This window comes from Trachinotus anak, unplaced genomic scaffold, assembly GCF_046630095.1.
Source record: "Trachinotus anak isolate AG129_WGS33_773 ecotype Australia unplaced genomic scaffold, CSIRO_AGI_Tana_v1 ptg000008l, whole genome shotgun sequence".
Lineage (NCBI taxonomy): Eukaryota > Metazoa > Chordata > Actinopteri > Carangiformes > Carangidae > Trachinotus > Trachinotus anak.
In genome coordinates this window covers 25,584,827-25,609,764 of record NW_027273859.1, presented here as the reverse complement: position 1 = coordinate 25,609,764, position 24,938 = coordinate 25,584,827, and the positions used below count along the sequence as shown (strand labels likewise).

Sequence of the window (24,938 nt, the reverse complement as noted above, 5' to 3'; positions counted from 1 at the left end):
CCCCCGAGCTCTCTGATTGGTCCGCTCCTTGTTTATTTCGACGAGGCCCCGCCCCCCAGGTTACGACGTCAAACACGTGATTTCTTCCTTCAGGAATGACGTTGGAAAAAGGGGACAATGTTGTTGTTTTTTTTTTTAGTGCAGGATCGTTGCAGATAAAACAGCGAAAGAAGTGAATTATTTACTGAGGGTCAAGTAAAGACTGATCTGTCTTGGTCAATCAGTTCAGCCGATTAGCTAAAGAAAAATAATAATAATAATAATAAATAAACAGAAAAAATAAATAAATGAGAAATGTCTGTAATTTGGAGCTGGTATGATCAGTTGTTGTTACTGGATTCAGCTGGATGACAGTAGGTGGAGTGAAACCTGATATTGCAACACTGGGAAGTGTTGCAATACCCCCAACCCGAAGTATTTATACATAAACTAATACTTCAAAAACTGACACTCAAATGCAAGTAAACGCCTGCTTCCAAGTAACACTTCACCAAACACCCCAGATTTGCTCTCTGTCTACATAACTTCATTAACTGCAGACTTACAAAGTCAACTGTGATGAGTCCTCCATCCTCTGTCTTGTGGTGCTGGTCTCAAAGAGAGATGTTGCGTAAGTTGTTTTTCAAGTTTATATTCAGTTTATATTGTGTTTTCAGTTCTATTTTATTACATTTCTTAATTTTTTTCCTGTCTGCACATCCAGAAAACATAACGGCTGCAACCAACACCTATTTTCACTCTCAATACATCTGACAATTATAATTCTCCAATAATAGTTTAGTGAATAAAATGTGAGAATATAGTGACAATGTCAAGGTATTATTCCCTGAAGCCCAAGTTAACATCTTCTAATTTCTTGTTTTGAAAAAAATAAAAAGACAAAATACAAAAAATAGAGTTTCCTATCATAGAAAACTATGGTCAATAGCAAATATTAACGTTTGAAAAGCTGCTAGCTCAGCACCAGCTTCGAGCTACAACAAGTCTTTGTCCTGTGGAGGTTATCCAACCATACATGCAGATGACTTCCCACAGTAATTGGATCTCTTTAACTCCATGTATACAAAAAAAAAAAAAAAAAACAGTTTCCATTGGTGATTAGAGAAATAATTTCCCCAGGCAGATGAGGTAAGATCATTTTTAAAATCATGTTCAGTATATGTGTAAGTGGGATTTAAAATCAGTGTTTTACATTTGCACAGATGCACAGATTAGCGCAGCCATGAATATGTGCAGGCTGTGAAATTAAATTCTCACTTTAGTCTATCAGTATGTGGTGTGTGACTAAAACTGAAAGTGAGATAATGCAGCCTCTATAAGTTTCACCTTTGACTATTTCTCAGATTCAGACACACTGACACCTTTATTACGGAGCTTGTCCTCCCGCGGCACCATCAGCCCTCCCTCCTAAAAAAAGATACATCAATAAAATGAAAATAAGGAATCAGCCACTTTCTAAACTACGGCTTGTAGCCTGATTTCTCAGAGTAACCCAGTTTCTTGTGTGCATGTAAACAACACTAATGGTAAGTTACACAACAAAGCAGCATTAAAGATACTGCGCTCAACATTTCTTGGTACTTGTATGAGATATTTTACTGGTGTATGAGCTCTGCTGTGGCTGCAGATGTGATGGGACAGTCAGAGAGGTCGGTAGAAAGTGGGAAATCTTTTGCTCCAGATTGAATTTGTATCTGAATTTGAAACTGATATTTATAGTATTTTTTTTTGTTTCATACAGTCATGCAACTACACGCTGCTCTTAGACTGCAGTACGTAAAATAAGTGGTATGCAGCTTTTTAGTTAAGATGGAAAGACAGTTAAATGTTAAAAAGAATTTAAATGGGGACTTTCATGTGTTCACGACCCTTATGTCCTGGGCCATATGTGATTTTAAAGCCTTGTCCATGAAATTGAAGTAATCCTCTTCAAGTTTACTCTTCAGTAAGTGTGCCAGAGAACACCCCGATAAGAGATAATATTTGTTTTTGGTTTACCTGTCGACAAGGAGATAACAGAGAGAGTGAAGCCTCTGAACACACCACCTTTACTGTCCGGTTTTCACATGGAAATACATTTATCCCACGGTCCAAAAATGTAACAGCTGCTCCTGGAAAGAGAAGAGTGTGGGAAAAGTAAAAAAGAATAATTTGGTTGACAACAAACTGAAGTGTTTACAGATTGTATCTCCTTTAATATCTTTTCTCCACTGTGTGTAAGACTTTAACAACCTGATAAAGACCGTGTTTAACACACAGTGAGCCCCACAGAGGACAGATAGCACCTTTATATTATCATCAATGGCCGATTTCCATCATCAAAGCTATGGCAGGCTATGAATATGTATCACGTCAGGACTTCCAGGATGTGCAGGCACAAAGTCTGAGTTAATCAGGGTCAATGCTCATGTGATTGATAAGACGGTGAAACTCTGAACAGGCAGATTTGTTTATGGCATTTAGAGGATTTCTTGTTTGTTAAGTCAGACACCAGTGGTAGAAAGTAACTCAGTACATTTACTAAAGTAAGTCTACACTCCTTGAAGTTATTCTCATATCCTACTGTACTTTAATATTTCCGTTTTGTGCTACTTTGAATTTCTATTCCACAACATTTCAGAGGGAAATATTAAATTTTTAACTTTTATGAAATAGTTCAAATGAGCTTCTTCTTGAACAGCTGCAGTAGTGAAATGTTGCTTAAAGTTAATAACAATACAATAATATGACAGACAATAATATGTTGAGTTATGAATATGTTTACTTTGATACTTGAGGTTTATTTTGCAGACAATACTTGTGTATTTTTTACTTATGTAAAGCATTTGAGTGAATCTTCCACCACTGACAGACCCACAGAGAATATTAGACTGAAGTCCTGACATTGACCTCAGCACTGTGACGGTTTTTACCTCTCAGGCTCCCTCTTACATAACGCTGAAGCTCAGTCTTCATCAGTAAATGGATGGATCTCTTACAGGATTTTATAATGTAAGAGCAGTTTAGGATGAACATGAAAGAGAGATGTCTTGAAATTTCAGACATAGAATATGTTATTTCTACATAATGGAACAACTCCCAACAAGGATTTTAGACATATTGAGGTTATGAATCCACCAGGATATATTTTAAATTATTATTATTTTTTCTTCATATTTTATTTGTTCAGCAAGCCAATTTGTACAATTTATTTTCCAGCATAAAGGCCTAAATTTGGCCTTAAAGCTTTATTTACATTGACAAAAAATGACGGTGGGAAAACAGGGGCTCAGAATGAATCAAATTTAAAACAATAGTTTAACATTTTGAGAACTAAGCTTATTGGCCTACTTCTGTACAATGAATGCAGCTGGTTAGCTTAGCCTATCTTAGCATAAACACTGAAAATGGTTAAAGCTGGCTGCTGGCTCCCGTGTCATCTACTGTACAGATGTGAAAGTTGTATCAATTTTCCAACTTAAATCTTAACAAGTGTGTTTCCCAAAATGTCGAACTACTCCTTTAATTATACTGAGTCTAAAATAGACTCAGTATAATTTATCAGTTGAATATGTCTTTGTTTTTTTTTTTTTTCTCTCCCGTAGTTTTGTGCTTCTCCTCTCTCTCCCTCTCTCTGTCCTCATTCTGCAGGTATCTCTGCCTCGGGAGCAGCAGGATCCAGATCCACCACTACTCATCTTTACTATTACTATTACCTGTCTTTATTATTAATAACGCCATTACCGACACAGCTGTTCCTGGTCTCTCTCTCTTCTCTCCCCTCTCCTCCCCCTCCCCCTCTTTCTATCTTCCCCTAAACCCAACCGGTCGAGGCAGACGGCCGCCCACCCTGAGCCCGGTTGTGTTGGAGGTTTCTTCCTGTTAAAAGGGAGTTTTTCCTCCCCCCTGTCGCCAAGCGCTTGCTCGTTGTGGGAACTGTTGGGTTTTTCTCTGTAACAAAGTAAGGTCTTGACCTTACCCTGTAAAGTGCCTTGAGATAATGTATATTATGATTTGGCGCTATACAAATAAAATTGAATTGAATTGAATTGAATATGTAACACATGTAAACAGAGACTGTTAACGACCCTCGGGCGCTAAAACTAGCATTTACAGGTAAAAAAAAAAAAAAAAAAAGTAAATTGATTAAATTATACAAACCTCACACCAGCAGCGAACACATGAAATGCTAAACAGTGACATAATGTGACATGACTCATTTACATCTCTCTCCATGTCGTGAATCATGCCTTATTTTATCACATGCAGGATGCACGATGTTCTTAAATTTCCTCGGTGTAACTGTGTGGTTTAGCTCAGATGGCCTTGTGCTTTACATCAGCTCTAAAAATACATGGTTTCCTTGCATTTGCAGAAAGCAGACTGCGTCCTCAGCAGCTGATGTGTGACTGGACTGTGTTGCTCAAGCAGAGCGACACATGACCATGATTGACTGAGCGCTTTCTGTAAGGGTGTGCAAGTCTGGTCAGTTACCAAATCCAGCATCTCAAAAACAAAGTAGCTGCACTTGCTTTTCCTCACTGAGTCAATATCGGCAGCAGTGGTGGAAGAAACACTCACAACAGTATCTTAAGTAAAAGAAACAACATACATGTTAAGAAATCTTACTGGGTGATGGATTCATTGAAATACTTGTGTTCCATCCACTGCATGTTTTGTGTTGTCTTTTGACTTTTTTCTAGTTTTTATTTCTTCTTCTTCTCTTTTCTTCTCATTTTTAATGATTTGAATTTTTACGTAGAGGCCTCTTACCTGTAGGTAGAAGTGCACATGCAGAAGGGTCCATTTGAGCGTCTTCTATATTTCATATTGTAAATATTATTCTTAATGCAAGGCATATCATATTTTATAAGCTTGGGTTTGTATGAGAATATAAGGAAGGGAATGAGTGTATGTCCTATTATGTCCAAATATTCCTTTTACTGTCTCTCTTATCCTGCAGGCCGCCGCCCTCACTAAGTGGATCAGTAAGACACAGTCACACTGTCTAAACACCTTTGTGCTCATGTTTGTAAAGTCAAACAATTTCCTCTCGTCAGTTATGTGTAATTTGATGAACATATCTCCACTGTAACAGGCTGCAGTGGAGGCCTCTGTTATATACTTAACGTTTCATTAATGGAGTCGACATTCTTCAGATTAGGACGCTGCTCAGCTGAGGAAAGTTATCAACTGCTGCTCTCCTTCCCATCCATCAGTCACAAAGGTTAACAGACCTGACCTGAGGGACACGTCATCAGACCAGGGTAAATAACACTCTTACATGTTCTAGTTTTTTTCCCCACCTATGTAACTACCTCAGTTCGTTAACATTATTGATCCAGGAGGTATATGCTTAGGTAATACAACAACATTAAAGGTGTGCAGCCATGCTAGCTGTCAAATTGTTTTAGTTTAAGATCTTTATCCAAAAAAAAAAAAAAATTGCCTTTTATTTTAAACCAGTGGATTAAAGTAAACTTCCTTATAGGAACATGGACAAAAATGAAACCTGTTTTCATGTAGAGTGAGAATCCCTCATGGTATGCAAGACGTTTAAAGAGGAACGATGTATTTATGCTTATGTTATGAAGCCATGAGGAGTAAACGTGCTGCGGATCCTTCTCCATCTCTTCTGCTGGTTTTCACGGCTTATTTAATGCTTAAAGCTTCATGATGTTGCTTAAATAAACCAAAGTGGTTTAATGGTGTTTCCATTTTTTCCATTAGAAACAATGTGGCTGCTGTTTTCTTTGAATTAACAAACTGAATTAACAGTTTTCAGAGGTTAACTAAAGTTATTATCTTCATTTAGTTTTATTATATTCACTTATTTTGGTTTAAAATACTTTGTACAAAAGACCAGAAACCACATTACATAGTTACACACGAGAATATTCAACATTTTGAAGGTGTTGGACACTGTACAACCTACTGTATAATTAAGCTGTAACACTTCAGTTTAAGTCTTATTTATAAGCAGTATACAAACATTTATTATAAATGGTTTATAACACACTATAATGTAGTTATAAGCAGATATAAGGGCAGGATGGTGTTTACTGGAATCATAACATCTATATATTTTATTATCATTCATTCTTTTTATAGCAGCCTCCACTTATCTGCGTCCACAGGGTGAGTTATTTTTGTTCCTTGCGTCTGCTCACACTGTAGTTAAAGTTAAGTGTTTGCATGTAACTCAGTTTAAATCAGGCTTAAAGAAATATTCACCACATCTACTTTTCAATTGCTGCTGTCGTTGCAAAACAAGTTAGATAAATTCAGATTCACAGGGTCCAAACATCACAACCTCTCTGAACAAATATTTTTGAATGGCAGTCAACACCGTCAGCAGTCGGGGCAAGTTAAGACAAACCCAGAGCTCCCCAGCCGGCAGACAGTCATGTGAGTGTGTGGGCGGAGTGTGGACGACCCTGCAGCTCTGCAGCTGAAGCTCCACAATGAACCCAGAGGAGTGTGAATAACACAGCCTGGAATTCAGTAGAGGACAAGTAAGGTAGACACCCAGAAGACAAAAGTCTGTCCCTGCAATTAAAAAGAAAAAAAAACTCTGTCCCTAAATTCACAAGTGGTGAGGCCGTCCTTTAACCCAGCACTGGTGCCGAAATGTTTCAATCTCTGGTCTTGGTTCAGTTTGTTAAGAACAGATAGACGAGTGTTTTCTGCTTTACATTCATACTGATAGTCGAGGCCTCCCAGTGAAACCACAGAAAGCTGCTGCTGTTCACCGTCACACAGGCCACACGTCACAAGTCTGGACTCTGTGTTTAAAAAACAAAGATCGAGGAATTTGGTCAATTTCTTAGTTTCTTAAAAAAAAATAAAATTACTGGTGGGTTGAGATAATTTCCCCTCATTACAATGGGGAAAATTTTGTTTCAAGATATTAAAGATAGACTAACAAGTGACCTCAGTGACGTCATTTCAGCGACATCATTTGCTCTGTCTCTTAATTTAAATTCACTTTTTAAAAACAAACTGTCTTGAGTGAGATGAGTGGAGTAAAAAGTCCAACATTTGCCTCTAAACTGTAACAGGAAGCACTTGAGGAAATGCACTTTCCACCACTGGAAAGTCACTTTAGACGCTAATTTACATTATACTCATTTTACCTTTAATAAAGAGAATAAAGGTGAGGGGAATGATGTCTATTGACACCTGTTCTGAAGATGTTAGCTCTGTTTGTAATGAAAGAACAGCGCCTTTCAGGGGTGTGGTCTGGGGGGCCAAAATTATCGAGTGATCCAGAACAAAGATAAGAGCAAAAAAAAAAAAAAAAAATCTGTAAAATATATTTTTTCTTTTATCCTGTTTTCTGTTTTATCATCTCAGGACCCTCGTGTAAAATAAAATACATGTATTTTGTGTGTAATCTTGATTTAGGAAGACGATTGTTAATCCTCTTGATGAAGGTCTTGTGTCCTTGTTTATACTAAAGCAACCTTTTACTGATTCTGTGCCACCTCAGGAAAATTATTTTCAATTAAAACAGAAATTACAAGTAAAAACTTATCAAAAATGAAGTAACTTTTCTCCCGCCCTTGTTCCCAGCACCTGTTCTGTAAATGTCAGCTCGGTTTGTAATGCAGGAACAGGGCGCTCTTCCTGTTTTGTGTGGTAAAACCAGTGGTTCCCAGTATTTTCGGTTTGTCAACCCTTAAACAGAAGTAACATCCTTGTCATCCTTGTGTCCTGCTTATCACCCTTTGCTTTAGCCGCTTTTTGAATATTTGAATATTCGGTAATTCACAACGAAAATGGCAAAGAAAACAGGAAAGCGCAGAAAAATACAGGTCTGTGTAGAAGAACTGTATCTTTTATTATATCCTGTTGTCCTTTTAGTCATTTGGGGCCTGATCCCCAGGTTGTGAAGCACTGCTGGAAAGCCAACATATGTTTGTGTGTAAAGAGTCTTTTAATCCTCTTCATTAGGAGCTTGTTAACCTGTTAATACATGTCTAAAATAGATATGTTAAAGCAGTGGTTCCCAACCTGTGGGCCCAGGAATTTGCAAATGTGCCAATAAACCACTTGCAAAACAGTAAAATTTTGGTGAAAAGATGCAATCAGTATATATATATATATATATATATATATATATATATATATATATACATACATACACACACACACACACATATATACATACATAAAGAAGATAAGACGATGATAGGATCTTTAATGTTACACTTTAAACTGACAGTCTGATTGCACGCTCAAAAATAACATCCAAGGCAAAACTGGATTATTAAAATCGAAAGCTGTTTAGCAACAGGAAGAATTAAGAGTGACAAGCGACAGATTGAGAATAGAAAAGTGAGCTCTTCACGTCTTCAAAAAAAGAAGAATCGATCTCCCTGCTTTCAGTTCAGTCCTGAACGTCGTTAGCATTTCCATAAAAAGCGCTCTGAGAAGGTATCACATGACCTCTGTGATGTTATGGGGTTGGAAACAGGCTGCCAACATTTCTGAGATTTTCAAGTGAGCCACGAGTTGGAGAAGTTTGGGAACCACTGAAGTAAAAATGATCTGCTGCGATGCTACTTCAGGAACCTTTAAAATGCTGTATCTCTTCAAGTAGGACAGGGACAATTATATTAGGTAAAGAATTTATTATAAAATGTATTACACTATAAAGTGTCAGAAGTACTAAGAACATGGCATTCCAGGACATGCTTAAAGAATGTAACATAAATAGCAACAAAAAGACTTGTGCAATGTGGCGATCAGACCGAGGAGAGAATCCACTCAGAAGTAACATCGAGTACGTCCTTCCTCGTCCAGCAGAAACACACAGGAAATCCACGTGTTTCAGTTGGACCCGCAAACAATGGAGACAAACTTGATAATATTACGTTGATTCTCAGCTTTTACAAAAAAAAAAAAAAAAAAAAAGTGCTTCTTTTTCTGGAACAAGAGAAACAGAAACATAATAGTCACTTCCCTTTCTGAAACATCACTTCTCAGTTTGTATACTGTACAAGGCCATAACAGAGGAATGAATGCAAGTGTGTCTCAGGCACACAACATTGGCAACGATTTTACACAACACAACAAAAGCTTCAATAAAGACGGAAAATAAAACAATGTTTATGACCAGTTTGGAGCATTTTCATTTAGTCATGTTTCTGAACACATGTTGGAGTTTTATTGTTTTTACTTGTCACCATATTCTTAGGATGATTGTATAATACATTCATTTTGCCTTGTTGTAATCAACATATTTGGGCAAAGAAAGGAGCGTAAAAGTGAAAACTAACAAAAAAGAGAGGACGAAGTGGAGGACACAGGCCCTCAGGTATTTACAGCACAGCAAGACGCCTGCTGTGTCAATTGGCAAGTTCAGGCTGAGACAAAAATAATGAGAGAAGTACATATTTGAAATTGTCTTTAAAGTCTTGTTTTATCTCTGTGCACAGATGTTAACACTGGAGAGGAAGCAAAGCAGACAGGAAATACTGGCACAGAGCTCAGCTTTTACCATCAAACTGTGACACTATGTCCTGAAAAAGGCCCTTTACATCCACAAAGCTTAACTTTAGAGGAATCAAAGACTTTTCCCAACATCAACAGGTATGTGCTGAAAAAAAGAAGCATTTTTCGGGTCCACGTTAGGTCACAAAAAACACCAGCTTACACAAGGTGAAAATGCTTTTCTGGGTCATTTCTATCATCAGCAGCCTTTGGCCTTTTTCAGCCAACAATACTAACTTCATGCCTTCTTTCTTTTCCCTGCGTTTGCTGCAGCTTCGCGTTATAAAAAGACAAACTGAAAGAAGATGTGAAGCCACGCGTGGTCGACCGACACTGACAGCGATACTGAGAGAAGCTCAGACAGAAGCAGGAGTCGATGCCACTGAGCAAAACTCTGACACTGTGGACGGTAACATGACTGTTGACGTCCTAGCTCTGGCCACTAATGCAGAAAACCTGTGGAGGAAGCAGCTGCAGCGTCAGGCGTGTTTACTGAAGCTCTAGATATAATACATCACCCTTTAGCTGGGTAGAAAAGGTCAGAAATCAAATTACTTTTTTTTTTTATCATCTTGATGACACTTTCTCCTCAGAGTTAGTAGCACGAGTGCACAGCTTGGGTTCTTAGGTTTGACCCTGAAGCTTAGCAGCATGAGTGCTGAGCTTCACCCTGTCAGCCATGATGATCTTTAACATTAGCGCTCTGCGACGATGTGTGACCCTCTACAGCAAATAAATTTAGATGCTGGGAAGATCAACGCCTTCAGTAAGACACTGTACTACTCTCCTTTTTCTATAAAATGGCTACAGTTCCCTTAGTGTAAATGGTGAAAATCAGTTATATTAGCACTGTATTTTACAGGTCCCATAGTTTCATAATATTTTCTTAGAAAGGAGTTGATATGTAACTGGAAAATTTTTATGAAGGTTCCTGGAAAGGTACACTTTTAATGAATTAACTCCAATAAGCTCTGATAGTGTTTTATGGTCAGTTCACAGCAGATCATCTAAACATGAAGAAGAGTCAAGAACTGGATCTCTGTCAGTTTCTCCGGTCTCTGTTTTTTCTATAAATACCAAACCTGTAGTCAAAACCACTTCAGTCGAGTCTCAGGGAACAAAAGACAAAAAAGAGTCGACTGTGAAATAACTTCACACTATTCCTCAAGTTTGAAATGTGACAGCAACAACACTGACTTCCCTAAATGTCATGTCTCTACTGCAAAGAGCAAAAAGGCGGGAAAGGTGTGCGCACAAAGACTGTAAAAAGAGACAATGAAAGACAAATGAAAAACTTGACTGAATTAGTACCATGTTATATTGTTCTTTACAGGAAAACTCCCTGGAGATTATCAGGAAATTCTGGGACATATAAAATAGAGAATCACCCAAAAAAGTCATGGTAATGCTTCATTTTACGAGTGTGTGAATTCCAATTTATTTCCAAATAATTACAGGTCAAGTCGACACTTTGTGACTATTTTCCCGTAATTAACACCAAACTACATGGTTCAGGAAACTTTCAAGAAATTATTAGCAGGTAACAAACCTGTAAAATGAAGTTACCAAATGAATTAATGAAATATCGGTGTTGTTGGATGGATGGATGAGGAATAATACTACAAGAAGGTCATCGGTAAAAACCCACAAATACACTGATTAAAAATGAAAGAATGTTGTTTCCCTTTGACCCTACAGCTTCCACAGAGCGTCACAGACTCCACACTTAATTTAATATCATGTTTCATCTCCGGGCCGACTCGCAAATATCAAACATACAGCAGAAAATCTAATTATCTGATTTCAGTCGTGTGTTTTTTTTTTGTTTTTTGTTTTTGGCGGTGAAATTCAGATTTCAAAACTTTGTAAAATGAGTCAAGCTTTTTCATGTTCTTTCCTTAATAAAAGTTTTCTTTCTGCTTGGTAGAAATTCATTTTACTACTTGTGTCAACAAGGCACAGTTCTTCAAATGTTAGAAAGAAGTACTGTTTGTATAACAAGACTATTTGTGCTCTTCAGGGAGGTAGAAGGCCACAAAGGCACTCTGATAAATGCTGTTAATTTATTAAATACTAAGCTGAACGGCCAAATGTTACATCAGTAAAACAGAAGCGAGGAGGGAGATTTTATTGTATGTTACTGTGATGGATGGAGTGAGTGAAGACGGCAGCCTCCTCATGTGCACTGATACAATAAAGTCCTCAGTTTTTACTGAAGGATGGATATAAAAAAAAAAGGTCCAAACATGAGGCTGCCATCTTTTTAAACCACGTCCGTTTCTCCGTGTAGAGATTATAAAACGTAGCTTTCCCTAGCTTTCTGACTGTTAGCTGTGAGAGGAGCGAGACTTGGGCGTACAGCTGAGCAGGAGGGATATTGAGAAGCAGCACAACGAGATTAAGAACAGAATAAAAGCACAGGATTCCTCTTTGGAGCTCAGGACGTTCAGGTCTTTCACAACATTCATAGTGGAAGGAAAAGGTCAGCTGTACAGGTGTGGAGAGCACAAACACAACATCTGGCTCATACGCCAACTTCATGGAGCGATTGAGGAGCGAGCAGCAGGACTCTCTGGTAACGATTGCATTTGTTCATTCACACACGAGTCTGTCGCCGTCCTGTTCGGGGGAATCGTCACATCAGACCAACTGTCTGACGTTTTTGGTGAGGACACAAAGTCAACCCTGTTTGGTTCAGCGGGATATGACGGAGCTGATGGAGTTGTACGATGTGCCTCCGTTGCAGGTTGGGGGGTAGCTGTTGGCGGCCCCTCCCACTGCCTCCATGTTGACCCTGAAAACAGGAGAGGCTTTGAGCAGGAAGTCGGCGGCGTCTCGGCGGCCGAGCTCCCTCAGCTTGGCCATCAGCACGCCGACCGTGCTGCCTGCTCGGCCGCTCCACTCCTGCAGCAGCGCCGCCGTCGGGCTGGGCTGGAGCACGGCCTGCTGGGAGTCTGGGTCTGAGTCCAGCTCAGGGGTGCCATTCGGAGTCCCGTTGCTGTGTTTGGCCACCAAGTCTGTGAGGCCGAGGTTCATGGCCAGCAGGCACCAGTCTTTCCCCAGGGCGTCAGGAGGGTCCAGCATACGGCACAGCTTCCTGCGAGCCAACAGGGGGACGTCTGATATGTGCACGTCTGTTCCCAGAATCCCCTGCTGGTAAACCTCAGCGCAGCCGAAAGCCAGGATGCTGCTGAAGCTCTCCCGGTAGCCACCCATGGTGTTGGTGAGAGAAGTTTCCCGCTGAACTTGGGCCCGGAAGAAATCTTTGGGTTGGTAGATCATGATGGGGGCGTGGTGCTCCCGCAGCTGCTGAGGACTCAGGTAGTATTTGGCTGTGAGCAGCCCGGGGAGCGTGGAGGCCAGAAGGTTCTCCGTTATACTGCAGATGGTGTCCAACAGGGTGTAGCACTTGGCCCGCTCTGAGTCGTGTCCACGCACCTGAATCTCCACCCCCTGGCCGTGGTTGACCAGCAGGATCATGGCCTCCACCGCCCCTTGGCTCACTTTGGCTCCATTTGTCCACAGGTGAATATCTCCATCGATATCCTCCCCGCCCTCCTCCTCCGGCTTCTGTTGGTGGCTCCAGCGGCACAAGTTCACCTGCAGTTTGTGAAACAGGCCACAGGGGAAGGGGGTAAGGTGCTCGGCGGGGACAAGTCGTACCCCGCCGTAGATCAGTGACTCCTCCTCCTCCTCTTCGGTCCAGGAACGGTGGAGGCCGTTTGTCTTGATGAGGGCAGGAACATCCACCATGGAGGGGTTGGTGACGTCACGGGCACAGACGTCCATGGCATCCAGAATCTGCAGCAGCTCGTCCACGTCGCTTTCCGGAGCCAGAGCTTGCACCTCCTCCAGCCTGTAGCGCCCCCTGTAGTGGTGGATGGCCTTGGGCGTCTCCACAGAGAGCAGCTTGCCAAGGACGTTGCTGCAGAGCCAGCGAGGCTCCAACAGAACAACATCCTGCACCGTCTCACTCTGCATGATGTTGATCTGAGGGAGGAGGGAGGACATAAATGAGGAAAGGTGGTGAGGGAGCAGGAGGACAAGAAACAAGTGAGTTGACAGTAAAATATGAGAAGGAGAAGGCGAGAGCGAGAGAAAGTGTTTAGAGAGAATCATGTGGATGTGGATAAAAAGATTCAGAAAGATGTGAAAAGAAAGTTAAATGTGGTGAAACATATTGACAAACACATAGAAAAGATGTTGAAAATGTGATTATACTGAGATTCAATTAACATCTCACACCCAGTATGTTTAATTTGAGACAAAATCAGCAGCAAACACATAAAGTAACACTTTTGAAACTCAGGATGGTTCCTCGGGTTCCTCATTCAGCTTCCTGAGCTGAGTCATTCTGGTAAACAAACAGAGAAACAACATGTTCCTGCTGCACAGCAACTTCTTCACTGATAAAAACAAAGACTGGGTTTCATTCATTCATGAAGAAACAGCGCAGTCTGGAGGGATTCTGCTGAACAGCTGCTGGAGATGAGCTTTGACGAGTGAGTCAGGCAGGAAGAGAAACATTTGATAGTCCTCACATCTACAATATATTCTGGAAACAAAAAGACATTTTCACAGTGCAACAATAAGCAGGAGGGACGCGCCTGTTATTTGAAGTTACATTTTCTATTGTGGTGATTTTCATCAGAACAAATACCACAAACTCTGGGAAACCGTCACCGTATCTAACGTCACTGTTCCCTTGAAAAAATACTGATTCAGTGGATTCTATAACATAGAAAATGAAGACATATTGTACAATACAATGTAAATTTGTATTCAAAACACTATAATGCATTATTGTTTAATCAGAGTGCCCCTCCCTCCTCTGTCAGGGACTCATGTCACCTCCAGGCTGTTCGGCCGCTGAACACTCAACTCGAAGAAATAGCATAAACGTGAATACAAAGTTCACAACTGGAGACGACTAGGTCATGTATGCTGCGTCTGGTCATTTCATTCAAGCATTTTAATGCACTTTCTTAACCTTGGTTCTCACTTGAACCTAAACATTTGGTTTTTACCTTGAACATTTTTTACTTAAATGTTTTTTGTGGTATTTACTTGTTTGTAAATGTCATGTCAGCTTCTTAGCTCAGTTATCCCAAGAAGAAACACGCACCTCCCCCATGCTGTGAAGCTGTAGGGCCAACGCACGCAGGTGATCCTGGCTGACCAGGGGGTTGATGTGCTCCTGGACGTCGCTGACAAACTGCTGCCATGACGTCAGCTGGTTGGGTCCGCTCAGCTTCCTCCAGGTCGGCAGGGTGGTCAGCAAACGCTCTGACAACAGCGTCATGGGACTACACCTCTGCAACGGTAAGTGGAGTCATTGTATGTCATCGTTTCTTTAGTTTAACTGATGGTTTTAACTCAGCTGACACATGAAGAAGAATAATAATATTCTAGACTTAGTTTGGGTTCAGCATGTCTGCCTGTCTACAGATAATCCTCTGTAGAGATCATGACACAGAGACTTTATATGATTATTTTCATTCATGTTAAGTCTATAATCTGATACAAGAAAGCAAGCTGACTTTATGTCAACAAGGTTATTTGGGAAACAGAATTATTTTCAGCCAACAGTCAGATTACAGTCAGATTTTGATCTGTTACTTGTTTTGTGTGTACAGGCTCTTTCAGGAAGGTTTAGTCAAAGTAAACTCACAGAGATGATGTTGGTGCGAAGCTCCTGCAGGTAACTCCTCAGCAGCTTCATGTCTTTGGAGTTTGAGGCTCCAGCGTCCATCACAAACAGTTTATCGCTGATCTGCAGGTCGTTTCCGAACCTAAAAACAAATCAATCGTATTAAAACGTTAAATCTCTTCACAGGCTCGATGAGACACATGAAGGACCATCTCTTGTACTGAAAAGGTAACAGCAACACTGGAGCTGGACCCATCAGACAGGTGTTACTACCAATGATGACAGTAATTACAGTGGCAGTCACTTTAATGAAAAGAGATGCCATGTGTGAAAAAAAAAAAAAATCCAACAAAAAAGAAGAAAAAAATGAACAACCAAATAATCTAATAAGACTCCCAACCTGTTCCTGACTTCCTTGAGAAGAGCTCTCTCCTTGTCGTAGCTGAACTCTCCAGAGAAAGCTCTGGGGACGTCAGCGAGGTCAGCGTGCGTCGCCACCAGGACGACCACGAGAGGCTGCTGGATCCGACCTCCGAAAGCTGGAGAAACACAGGGCAACATATACACAAACACACACGAAAGTCAGTGTCTCAAAATGTGCTAGCTTTCACCATTTCACAATTGAAAGAGCGGTCTATCATCTGTCCCATTAAGAGACTCACTCAGGATTATAGTCGGTGTCTTGCTCAGTCGGTCGTATCCTGTTTTCACTACAGTCGCTTTTTAATTATGCTGAAATCTGATCAATAACTTCAAACAGCTGAGTGTATTTTAGGATGAATCCTATTTTTTAAATCCGACTGTCTTCTGGTTTATTATTCAGGGTGTCTGCAGGGTTTTAACTAATTACATTTAACACTTTTTAAGAGCTTTTCAATACCACATAGAAAGCAATTTAATACCCGCTTCATAGTCATACAAAGAATCAGTTGGGACGATAAAAACAACCCACTATCACAGCATTTGTAGTTCAGATATATAATGTTTCAAAACTGAAATGTTTTATATATATATATATATATATATATATATATATATATATATTAAAAAAAACATATTTATAAATTCAATTTAAGACTTTTTAATGCCTCCTGAGGCCTTTTTTGAGGTCACAGAAGTCATTGCTTTTAAAGATTTTTCAAGAGCTGCCCTGTTACTACAGTCATTATCTTCTATAATGATGGTCTCAGCCCCTTCCCCCCTCCCCTCGGTGCTCACAGATGTTGTCCTGGGGCAGGGTGAGGGCTTTCAGCAGGTTCAGCCAGTAGGTGATGTGGCCCAGCTGGGTCTCGTACGGCTCCTCCAGGCTGAACAGGACCAGATGGATCGCTGTGATGTCGTTGGCTGCAAAGTAGTCGTAGGAGCAATAATAGACCGGGTTCCCCGAAAACTCCCACACGCTGAACTCCCCCACACCTACAGAGGGAAACAAGTGAAATGAGAAGTTTAGCCACGAGTTTAACCACCGGGGAAAAAAAAAAAAAAAAGTTTCCAATGGTGAGATGTAAATGTCTCACCGTGTATGTTGGCGTGCTGGATGTCGATAGCCTTCGTTGCCTGCTCGTCAGCTGTGGACAGAGCGTTGTGGACGGGGGAGAAGACCTCCAGGACGCCTTTGGTGAGGCTGGGCTCAAACATCATGCTGCGACTCCGCACACTCACGTTCTCACAGCCCGGGTACAAGTTGGAGATGCTCACTGACACTAAAGCACAGAGGAGAAGACACACGAGGAGGAGGTGATGGAAACTGTTCATTAGCGTCTTTATAATAGGGTCATTTTTAATCTGACATTATATTCATTATTCATTTTATATTCATATTATATTAAGTTCTCCAAAAGTACGAATAAATTCCATTATTCAAAGTGACTCTTATTATTTCACTAGATTTTTCTTATGGTCTTTAAATGTTTTATATTTGGTTCTTGTAAAGAACTTTATAATTGATGTATTTTTGAGCTTGATAAATAAAACTAACTTGACTTCATTGAAGCAAAATTAAACATAGCTTCTTATTATAAATCTATGCTGGACAGTTACCGTGAAATGATCAATGTTCAACTGATCAAATAAACTGTAAATATATCTCAAGTCTACACTGTTCCCATGTATCTTGGTGAACACTTGAATACTGAAATATTTTTGTGCAGATCTGTACAAAGAGCTGAGCTTAAATCTTTCTGATAACCCGTCCCCTCAAGCTACTTCTCCAGAGGAGTAAACAGATGTGCAGCCGCAGTCTTTTTGTCACCCAATAATTATACACTTGCCAACACATGGGGGTGCTGTTCTACAGCACATGAATCAACAATGCAGACATAACATCTGTATTTTCTTTGCTCTCTGTTGGACCACACCTACAGTTTTTTTTGTTTTTTTTTTTGCCTTGAATCACAGTTAATTTTTTTTGCTGCAGTTTTGTCGTATTTTCTCGAGGCATTTCAGCCTCCACGCAAATGTCTGATTATTGTGAAATGCCTTTTGTGTTTTGCTTTGTTTTTATGAGGATTTATTTTTGTATGGACCCTTCCTCAGCTTGAGGAAACACTGAGTATCGCATGTCGCAATCCAGCTGCAAAATCTTCTGCTTCCCTGCAGCAGATTGATGTTTTCAATCCTAAACAATCGTGGAGTTTGTTACTGAACCAAACAAACAGAACTATAAGAGAACACTTGATTTAGTGGAAGTGTGTTCAACCACGCTTGGTATGAATGCACCCTGTGAAAAAACACCTACAAGAGTAAGTTGAAGGAGAATATGTGCTGTTTACTTCAGGGACATTATGTAAGATATTCAACTGGTTGTTTTTTAATAGTGATAATGGTAGAAACAACAGCAGAACAGCTCACTTAGTCTAAATGTTTGGCCCAGATAAATCACATTTTCTTCTATTCTGATCACTTTAACTTTGGTAAAATTGCCTGGTATTTTTTGAAGGTGAAGACTGGTGATTCATATAAAAACTGTGTAAAATGACAGCTGGAAACCATCAAATAGAAAATATCCACTAAAACAAGACAGCATGGTTAGCTGTCAGCCTCTCAATTGTTGTTTTGAGACATCTTTGGAAAAGGTTGAGAAAAATGTTACGGTACGTGAAAAAAACTGATGCTGGGTTTCTGGTTTTAGGTTTTAGTTTAGTTATTTTTGTTTGTTTAGTTTTTTAATAATAAAAGCTGCTTTAGGGTCGGACTTCAGAGATGCTCTTATGCCTTTGCCAACACTTTTTTCTCTTAATGACGAGCCTAAGTGTCTATAAAGAACGGGTGATTCATAAATGATTCATAAACAATAACTGAAAACACTGTATTGTAGCAAAGCACAACCTCTCTTCAAAGCTGTTCTGTGCTATTTCACAGATTACTAAAGTGAATGGATGAAGGAAGATCAGTCCCTTTCAAAGAACTGAGGCATGAACAGCCTGAAAGGACAGAAATCAATACACAGTGCTGAATTCTTTCAGGTGTCAAATTGAGTTTTGTGTAACAGCATCGTAAAGTTACAAATATTGACACTAAACAAAGGTAAATATATATTCAACGTGCCACATTTGGACTTTCAACAGACTCATGAAAGTATAAAATCAATGCGTGTATCAAGTCTGCATGAATAGAAATCTCAAAACAAAACAAATGGACACGGTGGCAGCTGGTCCCTCTCAGCCCTGTTTCTTTGTCTCACTGTGGACTCACGTCACGTATCACTGCAGCTATAACACAAAGTCAATAAAGACCGTCACCGAATTCAGCTAGAAATGAAACAAAGAGAGAGTAAGCTCTTTCTGCGTCCCCGTTCAGCTCTGACAGAAGCTACACATTAACAGATAGTGTAAAGGATGGGATCAGTAACTCTATACAGCTCGTGTAAATGACCATTATCTGAGCGAGCATCAGGTCTGTCTGGGAGGTAATGGCTCTGAACGCTGCAAAACACAGTGGTTAAAGGAGACGCAATGGTGTGTGTGTGTGTGTGTGTGTGTGTGTGTGTGTGTGTGAGGGAGGGCAGGTAGAGCGCAAATACAGAGAAACTAGTGTGTGAGTGTGTGCTGGCTTGTGTGTTTTTACGCTACCCTGAACATGTCAGGGAGTTTTACCACAGATCTGTCACTCAACCAAAGCTTTTCTGAAGACCAGGAGCCGGTTACTGGAGTAACAGGGTTAATACTTATGGTTACTGAGGTTGCTGGTTGCCGGGTTAGTAGCCAGAGTTGCATGTTTTTCTTTCCTAGCATGTTCTTGTTTGTAGAAAACTAAGACAAGCTGTGTTTTCTGTGCTTTGCTTTCAGCCCATTCACCTCAGCTTCCCTGGGCCTGATCCGTCAAGGAGGGAGGTGTGTTACTGGCATGAATTCAATTCAATACTCCTGCCTTTTTAAATACTCCTGCTTTTTTCAATACTTTCCAAGGCCCCCGTCTAAGGCTCCTTTGGAAATTCTAAAATTGGCAGCTCTGTCCCTTCACATCTCTTAAATCCACAGGGTCAATGCCAAGGTCTTTATTAAAATTAAGTTTCTGCACTCATGTTCATTTGTCTCTCCTGACTGAATTAAATTCAATCTAAATTTTTGACTCATTCAACAGCCTAAGACTTGTGACCATCTTCCTACTGTGGAAATTCAATACTGCTCCGAAAGTGTGTCACTTGGAAGGTTTGTAAGTCATCAGCAAACATTTAGCCACCTGCAGGAATTATTTGCATTATCTTCATTCGCTTCCATTGTTACAAGAAAACTGCATGTTAACCCAGTTTTTGATCCCTGAAAAGGCTTTTTGAAAAAGCTATTTGCATTATTTTTCAGTTTTTGGTGACTTTAAGTTTTACCACTTTGTACAATTCAAGGTCCAAACTCATTGTGTATTTGCTTGAAATATTGTGCAGCTAATTGTAAAAATTCCCTTATTTTGCAAATGTTGTGAAATGTGATAACTGAAAGCTGAACGACCTGAAACACCTGATGATTCCAGGAATATCACTGAGAATGTGCCCAGCATCAGTTGATGTATTTGGACATCAGGTGTATTTAATTCAACAACTACAGCAGCCAAAAGTGTTCACCAAAGAAAAAAAGAGAAAAAAAACATATCTTGTAATTATGACTGAAAATCTCCTAATCATTTATTTAATAATTATGGGATCCTATTTCTTGTGATTATGAGATAATCTTCTCATAATTATAAGATAGTAATTCATTCTGAGATAAGGCCTCAGTTTTTTTTTTAAAAGAGAAAGAAACAAAACAAAAAAAACCCCAATAACATTCCCTTTTTTTTTTTAAGATGCCTCTATTGAATTTCCAGAAAATGCACTTGTTCACTATACATACTATAAATATAAATAATTCATATAAATACATAAAACATAAACGTATGCATATTTAATGCATACAGCTAACCCCTGATTCAGACCAAACCAGCTCAGATGCTGCTTTATTTCCCTGCGCTGCCATCCATCCTTCATACTGTGGCGCTCCATTAAGGACAGCCTAACGCTAAGTGCCTTGCTCATGGACACTTTCACAGAATCTACTCAGGGAGGAAACAGCCTCTTTTCATGCTCCTTTAACCCTTAATTCCCTCCCAGTTGACGCTGGTGAAATTTTTGTCTTTGGCGGATAAATGCACAAATCGAATAAAAGCAAAACAAATAACAGGCTTCTGATTGGCTGCTTGTTTTGTTGGCCTGATACAAAGCAGCAACAGCTAAATATTCACAAACCCACCCGCTGCTTCTCATCTTACTTCTTTATTACCTCCTTAAAGGAAGGAGGAAGAACTGATGGCCAAACTAACAAAAGTAAAAAACACAAGTTTTGGTAAATTGTAATTATCATTTTCTTGCTTCATGAACATTCAACATGACAAGTGTTGCATGAACTTAATGAATGATGAACGAAGGGGAACAAGCATTGAATTAATACTGTTGCTATGCATTAACGTGACTGGCAGATTCATTATTCTGGTCTGTTTTTGGCAGAATAAATCATTCTGGTGCTTGGCAGGTGAGCTGGAGGCTTAATCTTGTGCAGGATTATCACAGCTTCCTCAGACCTTTGCGTTACCTACCGGGAGGTTTGGAGTTGATGGGTGAGTTGGGGTGTCGGGCCGTGTTGGTCATGCGTGTCCTCCTCCTCCTGAAGAAGCTGCGCAGGATGCCACATTTCAGAGACTCGAGCAGGGAGCTCTTCCCGGCTCCAGAATGTCCGAACAGCTTCAGCTTGATCCTGGGCTGCAGGGTCTGAGTGGGCCGCAGCTGCTGGATGTAGCTCAGTTTGTGGTTGTCCTGAAAAAAAAACAAAAAAACAAAAAACCACGAACACACACACACCACAGAGGAAGATGAGGATCCATTAAAAACCACTGACAGTTCAGGTCACATTGAGATACACATTCATCTACTGTATGACATCGACTCCCACATTTCTTCATTTCAAGGAGCCCCCCAAAAAATCAGACGACACACTTCGATTTATTAGATTTTGTTCCACATGCTGTTATCTTCTTTTTGAGAAAAATCCAATCACACCAGACAAAGCAGAGCTTTAAGACCACCCGCTATTTCACATGTTCCAGGTATGCATCAACCACCGGCAGTGAAGAAAGTTTCAGATCTCTAGCTGCTGAGGAAGACACACAGTAGATGTCTTTTTGAATCATATCATCACAGGATCACGTCTTTATTAGATCAGACATTACAAGTGTTTTTATATTTTTTATGTTATGTATTTAATGAGGACGTCTCTTACTGTTGTTGACTGATACATATTGACTGATATCTTTTCAAATGTAACAGGCTGTAGGTCTGTATTTTAATTGTATTAATTTTACTTTATTATATTCATTCAAATGACTCCTCTTCATGTTATTTGAATGGATCCTCCCACTAATCTAAGATGTATGGCCCGTTGTACACTAAAGATACATAAACATTGAGATTCTTTTCCAATGATGGGGCCTCATCTGTATCCTGCTGTAACTCTGCCACTTTATTAACATGTAAGACACGTTTTTAACCATGCAACAGATGAGTCATACATCAGAAGTGGCCTCAAATGTTGTGAGTGGTTGTGTGGGATGTGAAAGCACTCCACACTCCCACCTGGGTTATGTTAACGCATTCAATAAATAAAGTTTCTCATTTCAATAAGTGTGATTCACATCTGAGCAAAACACATTTCATTTTGAAATGAATTTTTTTGTTTTGTTGTGCGTTTGCTTTTAAAGTCAGGGGAACAGGGCTGGGTCTTGTTTCTCTGGGTTCTTGGGAAGTCGGCCTCTCTGTCAAAACTGCCGTCAGTGTGCAAAAGTGTCTTAAATTAGCCTGGCATATGCAGAGGATGACTGTTTTCACAGTTGTGACTTTCATGTTTTCACGCTCTGCACTGAATCTCAGCAGGTGTTCCGGAAAAATGGATTAGAAGAGAAGTCAGTAACATTTAGCTTTAGGTAAAAAGTCTGTGTGTGTTTTGGTGGATGTGACATGAGTTTAAACTGGGAACACTGGACTGAGCTACCCATGCTCCTCTGGAGGGGAGAGAGTAGAAATGTCATGTAACTGGAGGGTTTCAGCTTTGATCACAGTGGTAAGTGTCCTGTCCTATTAAAGAGCTTTTGGAAACCCAACAGCTTCACTCTATACTCTCTACTGACTTACAGTCATTCTGGATTAAGCGTTTGGACAGTCACACCTGTCTTGTTCTTCATGCTCTGAGCATGAATACGTTCAATCTGAAATAATGGACAATAATGGACACTACATTAAAGGTCGCATTTTTGACATTGATATGTCAAAAACATTGTGTTGATATCCACAAGGAGATATATTTGTGGTTTTAAGAACCAAAAACCATCTTAATGTAGTTTTGTATCTCTTCTCTCAGGCTTCACTCTGGAGCTCTAGTAACAACAGGTCAGTGAGCCAATCAAAAGAGAGGATCTGAGCCTGACTGTTTTCTGAGTTAAGGAATAAAAATATAGAAGATTTCAGGTAAACACTCAGAGAAACCAAATTCTGCAAGGCTGGATGGCGGGTCTGGGTGGGCTGGTCTTGGTGAATGGCTGAGAGCAGTCACTGTTTTGTTGTGACGTCACAAAGTTACAGAAGTCCTGATGGCAGAAAGACCAGCCAGCCGGTCACAAAAACACACCAAAATAAAGCTCTGGAACAAAGTTCTGTGGACAAAAATCAGCCGCTATCAGAACGATTAAAGGATGAACGGCCGATGACCCAAAGCCACCACCTCACCTGTCAAACACAGTGGTGGCTCTGTTATGGCTCTGATGGAACTGGCACAGAGGCATTTACAGATGATTGTGCTGCTGATGAAGGCAACAGGATGATTGCAGAGGTCTACAGGAGCAACCTCTGCATTCAGGTTTAGCAGAATGCATCAAAACTCAACGGACGACATTTCATCATTCAGCAGGGCAACGATCCTAAACATACAACCAGAACAACCAAAGAGCTTTTCAGGGTGAAGAGGTGGAATATCCTCGACTGGCCGAGTCAGTCACCTGATCTCAGTCAGACTGAGCTGCATTCCACTTACTGAAGACCAGACTGTAGAGAGACCCCACGGCCCCCAGTGGCACTTTGTCTTGAAAGGGTTTTATCTCCCACACGTTTCTTTCTGTACTGATGTCAACCCACTCAAATTAAAGCTGAGACTTGGTACTTCAGTGTAGCATCAACAGAGTCTGAAGAACAAACATTTTTAACTGTCCAAATCCTTTGAACTGTATTTCCACAAAGCCTTTAAAGCCTTTGAAACATATTTGTAATGTACTATAAGCTTTTACTTATTTAGATATTCAAAGCAATTGCAGCTCGAAACACACACGCATACAGGAGATTAGCAGCTTCTCTTCAGGATTTAATAAAAACTTTTTAGATATAGGAGCCTCAAGTGTTTCATGCTGCTACCGATTAAGCATTTTATCATTAATTTCCACCTGTGTGGAAATGTGTATGAGGAAAGTGTTGCCACAAAGTCTAAAAATGGCGGTGTGCTAACATCTAACACATTCCTGCTGGAAAACGTCTCTCTCCACACCTCTGCACTGAAATAGACCATGTGTGATGAGTGTTTGTGAAACCTGGTTTTGCATAACACACGAATTTGGGTCTTTTCTTTCCCCTTTATTCCATTTAAATCATAATGTTATACAGAAATTTAACAAAGTGATAAACTCGAGGTTGTGTGTGTGTCGCTTTTTACCTTTTTAAGCTTCCCCAGCAAAGACACGATGAGTTCGTGTTGATCAGTCGAGGCCAAATCCTCTGCTGTCTTTCCGTCCTGAGAGAGAAAAAGAAAAAAGAGGGGGATGAATATATGCATGAGCAAACAGATAATCCCTTACATTTGCTTCAGTTGTTTAAATGTGCACTCCAGTGTTTCTAATACACATTGTTGTTGACTTTGTATTAAAGAAGCTAAACACCTCATTGGCGGCAGTGATGAAGTGGCTTCTACACAGCTATCGTGCTCTTAGCTGGTAGTTAAAGACTTATTTCACCAGCCTGTCATGGAGACTAATTACTGTTTATTTTATTTATTTGTTTATTGATAGGGTTCTGTTCACATTATTTTAACACTGACATTGAACATCATGCAAAGTACAAAATGTGCCTGGAGCTAATTAGCACCTGTAGTCCGAACAAAACTAAAACATATAATTTCAGAGTTTGGTTCTATGTTCACACCAGCAGATACAGTTTGAGTGTATGAAAACATTTTTGTGTTTTTATGTTATTTGTGTTTATATTAACTTATAAGTTGATTGAAGGGTAATTAGCTATTAACTATTATGATTA

The 24,938-nt window shown here is 40.0% G+C and overlaps 1 protein-coding gene and 1 long non-coding RNA gene across 2 annotated transcripts in view; one reads left to right on the top strand and one right to left on the bottom strand.

Moving 5' to 3' along the window:
• The first annotated feature begins 72 nt into the window (after positions 1–72).
• Positions 73–6,727, top strand: LOC139624572 (uncharacterized). Its single transcript, XR_011691673.1, has 4 exons — positions 73–610; positions 5,139–5,246; positions 6,091–6,117; positions 6,322–6,727. It is a non-coding gene; the product is annotated as an uncharacterized lncRNA (long non-coding RNA).
• A 4,564-nt stretch (positions 6,728–11,291) lies between these two features.
• dapk1 (death-associated protein kinase 1) overlaps positions 11,292–24,938 on the bottom strand; it is an 82,677-nt gene continuing 69,030 nt past the window's right edge. Inside the window, exons 19-26 of the mRNA XM_071483799.1 lie at positions 24,343–24,420; positions 21,191–21,407; positions 16,645–16,830; positions 16,346–16,543; positions 15,528–15,666; positions 15,149–15,269; positions 14,603–14,791; positions 11,292–13,467 (exon numbers count right to left, since the gene is read on the bottom strand). Coding sequence (XP_071339900.1) covers positions 12,172–13,467; positions 14,603–14,791; positions 15,149–15,269; positions 15,528–15,666; positions 16,346–16,543; positions 16,645–16,830; positions 21,191–21,407; positions 24,343–24,420 — 2,424 coding nt within the window. The 3' untranslated portion in view covers positions 11,292–12,171. The remainder of the gene's footprint in view (positions 13,468–14,602; positions 14,792–15,148; positions 15,270–15,527; positions 15,667–16,345; positions 16,544–16,644; positions 16,831–21,190; positions 21,408–24,342; positions 24,421–24,938) is intronic.